This window comes from Leucopleurus acutus (genome assembly GCF_964270905.1).
Source record: "Leucopleurus acutus genome assembly, chromosome: 2".
Taxonomy (NCBI): domain Eukaryota; kingdom Metazoa; phylum Chordata; class Mammalia; order Artiodactyla; family Delphinidae; genus Leucopleurus; species Leucopleurus acutus.
In genome coordinates, this window is record NC_139143.1 from 179,086,205 (window position 1) to 179,093,853 (window position 7,649).

Genomic DNA, 7,649 nt, shown 5'->3' on the forward strand with positions numbered 1-7,649 from the left:
GAGGAAGGTGCCCCCGAGAAGGACTGGGGCGGGGCTGGGGGTGCCCCGCTTGGAGAGGAGGCGGGAGGGGCGGTGGAGGACGGGTGGGGGGTTCCGTGAGCCGAGCGCTCGGGAAACGTAAAAGAAGACGGGAGATTGCGCAAGCCTCCTCCCCTCTTGCTGCTCGTGCCCTGCTCCTGCCCTGGTTTCATGGTGCTCCTTTTGTTCCAGAACCCGAGCAACTTCCCGAGAGGAGAAGAACCTCCAGGGCTTTCTGGAGCAGCCCAAGGAGAAGTGGGTGGAGGGTGCCTTTGAAGTGGACGGGCCCCACTACTTCACTGTCCTGGCCCTCCACGTCCTGCCCCCCGAGAAGTGGCGAGCCATACGCGTGGAAATCCTGCGGCGGCTGCTGGTGACCTCTCAGGCCCGGGCAGTGGCTCCGGGGGGAGCCAGCAGGTCAGTGCTCGCTTCGGGAGGGGCCTGCTGCAGGGGGCCGTCTCCTGGGCCGCCCGTCGCCCGGACTCTGTAGCCGCTGTGGGTGAAAGCTGCCCGCGGCGCGCAGGTGCTGAGTTGGAGGCGCCTCGCTTGACTCGGCAATGGAGCCTGAGCCTTCCCGGCCGGTCACACCAAGAGTCGAGGCCTGACGCCGCCGGGTGCCTGCCCCTCTGGGTCAGCTGTTCAGGCACTAGAAGTGTGGGGCCAGGCTTAGCCCTGGGAAGTGTCCTCAGCGAGGAAGCCAGCCAGGCACAGGGTGAGACTTCTCAGGAGAAGGGTTAGGGTCGGCAGGCAGTTGAGACAGGTAGCCAGGTGTTCCGAATCTTGCTGGTCTGCGCATAAACTAGCAAAGCTTCCTGGGGGCTGTGCTCGGGGATGTTCTTTTCTGGTATTAAAAGCTCCTCATCTCCCTCCTTGGTCACATTCCTATCCCGTCTGCTCCCACGTTCCATGAGCCTTCTCTCTTTCTCTGCTGTTGGTGTGGACACCTCCCTAAGAAGGAAGGCATTTCAGGAAGGAAGTGGTCTTTGTTTTCATGACCCCGTGCTGTGATTTGGGTCAGCTGGGAGGTGTCTTGAGGCAAACAACTGCAGACAACAACAGCGAGAAGCCCTTTGCGACGAGTGCACAGACTGCGCCACCCCGAGGGGACCCCTTGGCGCTACTCTTGGCCCGTCGTGGCCCCGAGCAGCCTGCCCTCCCTGGGCTACAGAGTAGGCTAAGAGTTGTCAGCTTGCTTCTGCCCTTGAGGGAAACCTGCTTCACTCTGGGAAGGTCTGTCCTCCTCTGTCTGCTTTCGCTAGGAACTGAGGGGACACTTCCAACAGGGGTGCAGGGGAGGAGCTTTTAGGCCCCTGATGATGACAGACCAAGTGGAAGCAGCCTTGGCCTGAATTTGCACACCTGGTGTCTCCACCTCCATCAGCTCTGATTTATCAAGTCGCTAGTGGTAGGCACCTCGTGGCCCGGGGAGACCAGGTTGGAGCTCTGCTGTTGGGTCCAGCCAGTGCCAGCCTCTGTGTAGAGCAGGAGGGGGCCGGTCTTGTTAGATTCCTACCTAGCCCCTGCCCCTATTCCAAACATAGCACTTTCCAGTGTTAAGCAAGAGTCTAAAGCATTAATAGTTAACTAGCTGCTGGGAGTCAAAGGTTAGATCTGGAAGATACTAAGTTGTTGATAAGCCAGGCTCGGCCTGTATCCATAGCACGCAAAGTAGCTATTCACTGGGCACAGGCTCTCGGTGACAGGTGTGAAATCTGAACCCACAGGAGCTGTGTTGCTTTCAGTTAGGAGACTGGAATGCATTACTGTCCCAGGCAGTTAAGGAAAAGCTGATTTGGTCACGGCTTAATTAGGAAATCCAGTGTGAGCTGCACTCATGAGTTGCCATTTCCTCTGTAGCAGTTTAGTCACCTTTACTAATTAACCTGAAATAATTAAGTTGGGCAGGGCCACTGCAGATTCGTGCCACCAATGCGAAAGAGCTGCAAGAAGGAGCAGCCCTGGCGGGGTGTCAGGGTGTGAGCAGGGTGCCCTGGAAGCAGGGTGGCAGAGTGCTGGCCATCAGCACGGTGTGGGACACGCTGCAAGGAGGGACATTTAGAGGGTGACCTCCTGGTGGTTGGGGCAGGGCCACTGGCAGCAGGCTTTGTCCTCAGCCCATTATGGGGTGGGGGGCAGCAGCAGGTACACAAAAATCTAGGAGTCCGCACAAGAGAAGTTGCTCTCTTCTGCGGGTTTTACGTTCAGGAAAAAAGATTCTTCTGCCAGGAACTTGCAAGTATTTAAGCCTGGGACTTTACTAGGCTTCCGTCAGAGCCTTTTCTGTTTCCTTGTCTGCCAGCGCACAGAGTTGCAGAGAAAGAATTCTCATCGTCGTCCACAGGCCCACCTCGCAGTAGTTTTTCCTTTCGGCTGCAGCATCCTCATGTGTGGCGGTCGGGGAGGAGGTGGGCGCTTTGGAGATGTTGGGGGGAGGGAGGGTACAGGTAGCATACCTTAGCGAACAGAATTGTCTCATTTTATTATTTTACTTTACTTTGGTTAATAACTTAAACATTGACTGAGTGTAGGTGTGGTTGGCCTGTCTCATGCTGGGTAGTCCCTTCACTTGAGGCCCATGCGGTGTAGTTTTAGCTTCTAGATGACTAACATCTACGCTTGTCTGACGTTTATGATTCTAGCGTATATAAACACGTGGTGCGTGCGTGCACACACATTTCAATACTAAGTTCTGGTGCCTTTGGTGTGGGCTCTGTTCCAGGGTGTAGAGTCTCCACAACAAGGGTTTATCCAGCCTCTACTTATTACAGCTATGAAGGCAGTTTGCAGACAAAACCTCTCCTAGATCTTGGGCTGTAGAAACCAAGTCCTAGCACCGGCACTTCACTCACCGTGCAGAGTGGGTGCTGGTCGTTCTGTACTTCATGGTGGCTCTACCTGCAGTAATCATTCCTCAGACCAGGAGCGTCTGCTGAGAAGGCGGTGGACGCTGTTGGCAGTGACGGCCCTCCGTGTTCCAAGGGCTTGGCTGCTCTCTAATCCCAGACTGCGTCACTGGATTAAGTAGCAGCGATGCTGGTTGGAAACGAAGGGGTGCGGTGAGCTCTGGGATTAGCCTGGGATTTCGGAGGTGTTGGGCCGGCTGTGGCTCGCATCCGAGACATCACTGTTGTCCGACGCCAGGTGTCCACCAGCTTGCTGGTTTTAACATGGCACGCGGTTGGCAGATTACTGTGTGAGACTGCTTTAGGTGTGCTGGCTGCTGGTAAAAACTCTCCAAGTGGGAATGTGAAGTCTGAAGTAGAACCTTGTTTCCTCCTGCATTTATTAGGTCCCGTCAAGTCCGAGAGCGTGTGTGGGGGCTAAACACAGGGAAACACGGGACTCTGCGGCGACTCTTTAAGGCAGTAGCCTTTTGGCTGCCGTGTTGCAACTTACGTCTCCCTCTTTCCCATTTTCCCTGGCTTAGCAGAGTCGCTACTAAAGATGACTCTGTCACGCAGCGTCTTGTGGTGAACAAACCTCTGGGTCCCAGGGCTTCAGAAGCTCTGACCCGTGGCCGCGTTCCTCTGGGAAGATGGCAAGTGGCTGGAGCTGAGTGATGCTCAGTGCCCGTGACTCTTCCCCTGCTCCCAGAATGCTTGGCTCTGTCCTTGGGAGTATCCTCCCGGGGTCTTCACGGACACGGGATTTGGTTTTATTTTCCAGGCTGACAGACAAGGCGGTGAAGGACTACTCTGCTTATCGCTCTTCCCTTCTCTTTTGGGCCCTCGTTGATCTCATTTATAACATGTTTAAGGTAAGGAGGCCGCTGGGAGCGTGGCTGGGTTTGGCAGGGGCGTAGACGTCTGTGCTTGTGGCTCTGACCCTGCCTCGGCAGCCGGCTCCTCCACCAGCCTCCCCCGAGAAACAGGCCGACCCGCCGTGGGGAGGGGTTTACCCTCTAGCTCCGACCCCTGCGTGTGTAGACTGCATTTGTAGCCATGACTGCTCCTGTGACCCGGTCTCAGGCTGCTGCAGAGCCTCTTCTACAGGCCGCTCTCCCCCCGCTCCACCCCGAGTCACTCTCTGTTTGCTCTCGTCCCCTCTGTTTGGATCAACTCCGTTGCCCTGTGTGAGTGTAACTTATTCCAGCCCACTTTATAATAGGGACGCTCCTCTCAGCCTTGAGAGAATCAGAGGGTTTGGGGTGGTTCCTTTCATCATCTAAATGAAACAGCTGAATTAAAGCATGTTGACGAGTCCCTCTTCTTGGGGAAATGCTTGATGGTGGAGGGGATGGGGAGGAAAGAACGCATCGCCTCTCGAAGCTTGTAGGTTCATGTGACGTGTGCTTAGGAGAGGGGCTGTGAGAGGAATGAAGTGAAATTTTGTTGTTCCTGGAAGCAGAACACATCCTCCAGGGAAAAGTTGGATGTGTATGGGGGGGCCCTCTTCTTCCCTGCCTGACCTGAGCGACCCGCCCGGCCTGTGTGTCCTGTTGCTTCTCGTAGAAGGTGCCGACCAGCAACACGGAGGGTGGCTGGTCCTGCTCTCTGGCAGAGTACATCCGCCACAACGACATGCCCATCCACGAAGCTGCCGACAAGGCCCTGAAGGCCTTCCAGGAGGAGTTCATGCCAGTGGAGACCTTCTCAGAGTTCCTCGACGCCGCTGGTCAGTGTCAAGGCTTTTCATCTTTCACAGATCTTAGTGGGGCTGGCCATCGCTTTCATCTTCACACACAGGAAAAAACAGGCGAGAACCAGCCTGTGGGCCACCACCGAGGGGTCTGGGAGAGATGTGTACATACCAGGTCCCTGGTAACAAGATGCGGCCGTGACATGTGGCTCACTTCACCCCAGGTGCTGTGTTCTCATGCACGCACTTTCCCAGTCTGCAGGGCAGCCCTGTGTGAGGCGGAGCTGTGGTTATCCCCATTTACAGATGGGGTAACTGAGGCTTTGAAGATTAAACAAATTCCCAGTGGGGCATAGCTGGAAAATCACTGGAGCCCCTTTTGGTTTCCTGGCTTCTTACGACAGTTCAGAGAACTAACATGGAGCTTACCTGTCTTCCTCCTGCCTTTCGGGGACTGAGACATCTTATGTCACAGCTGCCCCCGGGGAGGTGTGGAAGATTTCAACTCTGATTCTTAAGATAAATGGTAAATATCAAAAGAGAGCAAAGAACGTCTCTGCTAGTAGGTGCTTTGAAGTGCTGTCACATGAGACATCCTCAGACAGTTCCTCATCCCCCAGCTGGTAAAAATGAAGTCATTGTGTTATACAACAAATTTGTCATCCTAATTGCAAACACATTAAAATTTGTTTGGATTTCATAACCAAGCATCAGGTGACAGCAGGGGGAGGTGACTTGGGCCAGTGCTGGGAAATCAACCCAGAATTAAAAGTCCCGTGCCCTCTGAGGGTGTGGGCACTGCAGTCCAGCCCCCCATCACCACCGTCCTTTCCAAGGTAGGCTCCCAGAGCCAAAGCAGGGGGGGAGCCGCACCTGCCTAACTCTTCTGTGAGCTTGTTTCCTTTTCCCTGACGGCAATTTTGTCACGTGTGAAGAGCAAGAAAAAATCTCCCCAGATCCCCCTATCAAGAGAAGGTCGCCACTAGCATTTTCTCGTCTGTCCTCTGGGCACTGAACCCTCAAACGTTCGGAGTGATGCTCAGTGTGAATTCCTCTTTCTTCCCGGATGGAGCTTCCCCAAAGCTCCAGGCCTTTCTTCCAGTTTGGCCGTTTGTTGCGGTGGCCTCAGTGGAAGCCATACTGGATGGGCCTTTGCTGGTCTGGTGCCTCCCCCGTTACCTGTCGGTCAGAGGTTGCCACCGCTCACCACAGTTCCTTTGTTAACTTCACTAGATGCTCCCATGGGTGTCTTTTCAGCCTAGACATTTTATCTTGGCTACACTCCTTGCTTTCTTCAAGAGGTGGCCCCAACTGAGAGCAGGTAGCCTGTGTGTGTCCTCAGGGCCCAGTGCCTTACCTGTCACCCAGGGGTCTGGTGAATGTCTACAAAGACTGTCAATATGAATGTCAAAGTTCGAGGAAGAGGAGGAAGAGGCAGGCAGGGGAAGGAAGGTATTCACCTCTGTTCAGGGCTTTGCATCAGCCCTGGAGCAGGGAAGAGCGGGGGCAGGTCAGGCGGGAGGCCTCTGCCGCCTTCCACTCGAGCCCAGGCGTTTACGGCATGGCTTTATTGCTTTGTTCAAACTGGTAGGAAATTTCAGAACATCCGACACACCCTACTCAAATGCAAGGACAAAAACACCTTCCAAACCAGCAAGAGCTGATGGGCGCCAGTCTTCCTGCATTAGCCCAGACTTCAGTTTGAGTGTTGCCCCGCATTGGTCAAGTGAGAGCCCTGCTTGTGAGGGAGGGATGGGCCGCAGGGGACCTGATGCTGATTGAGCAGAGCGCCTTCTGTGCCCTGGGCACTTTCACGTAACTGGCCTCATCTAATCCCCAGGGTGATGTGACGAGGACTTGTCACTGTCCCCATTTGGCAGTGGAGGAAACGGAGGTCCTGAGCTCTGGCAGCTTGCCCCAGGCCCTGGACTAGGGGTTGGGTTCTTTCACCCTACCCTGTTCCTCCCAGCCCTTGAGGGCAGTGGAGTTAGCCTTTGTTTGGCCCCAGGTCCCTCTGAGAATCTGCTGAAGGCTGTAGACACTCTCTCCAGAGGACCCCCCCCGCCCCCCCCTCCATTGCGCACTGAGTTTCAGTGGACTTACAGGCCCCTGCAGGGTCCATGGACCCGGGTTTAGCACCTCCGCCCTGGGGAGATCGTGAGCTGGCCGCTGCCACTTTAAACGCCTTTAATCCTGCCGCAGCGCCAGGTGTCGGAGCCCAGCTCCCCTCCCAGGAGAGAGTGTTTGCTCGGTGACTGTCTCTGCGGTCATCGCCGGTCTCCCATGAGCAGCTGTGTCCGAGCTTGTGGGAGCACAGTGTGTTTCCCGCGTGGACGCAGCCTCCGTGACTCAGGGGCTGGGGGCTGCAAGGGCCGCTGCTAAGCAGTCTCTGCCTGTTCTCCAGGTCTCTTATCAGAAATCACTGATCCGGAGAGCTTCCTGAAGGACCTGTTGGACTCAGTCCCCTGAGCACCACACGAAACGGCGGTCGACAGAGATGGAAGCTAGCCTGCCTCTGTGTTCTCCCCTCCTGTGTGTGATTTCCGCCACGGGTTGCTGCATCGTTGCTCCATCATTGCTCCTCCCTCCTCCCTCCCTCACTTTTCTTGGAGTGGCTTGGGGATTTTAGGCTTCCTGTTTTATCTCGTGTGTGTGGCGCACTAGCTATGAAGTTGTCTGTAACCCGAGCCGTCGAAGGACCTGTACATATCTAGGAGCCACGAGTTGTCCTGGCCAACTGAATACTTGAGTGTGCACATCTTGAGAAATAAACAAGTGACTTAATACACATTGGAAAGGAAGGTGTTGCCTGTGCTTGAACCCCTCCTTAGTGACACTGGCCAAACACTTCTCCTTGACGGCACAGCCCTGTCTGGTGTCAGCAGGGAGGCCTGCGTGTATCACATTCGCCGTCTCTTGGCGCCAAATGGAGCCTGTCTGTTCTCGGCCAGCAAGTTGGGGCACCACATTTGACGGCTATGATCTTTCCTGAAACAAACGCCTTGGCTTCTCTTAAGTTTTGGCCTTAAGAGCTGGAGCCCAAAGACATGTGA

General features: G+C 55.2%; 1 protein-coding gene across 4 annotated transcripts in view; it reads left to right on the top strand.

Annotated features, from left to right (window-relative positions):
- The window catches only part of UBR4 (ubiquitin protein ligase E3 component n-recognin 4), a 127,375-nt gene extending 119,998 nt beyond the window's left edge, over positions 1-7,377 (top strand). For all 4 annotated transcript variants that reach the window (XM_082832748.1, XM_082832750.1, XM_082832751.1 and 1 more), the window contains exons 103-106: positions 211-435; positions 3,685-3,775; positions 4,470-4,632; positions 7,001-7,377. In XM_082832748.1, the coding sequence (XP_082688874.1) occupies positions 211-435; positions 3,685-3,775; positions 4,470-4,632; positions 7,001-7,065 (544 nt within the window). In that variant the 3' untranslated portion in view covers positions 7,066-7,377. The remainder of the gene's footprint in view (positions 1-210; positions 436-3,684; positions 3,776-4,469; positions 4,633-7,000) is intronic.
- Positions 7,378-7,649: the final 272 nt, after the last annotated feature.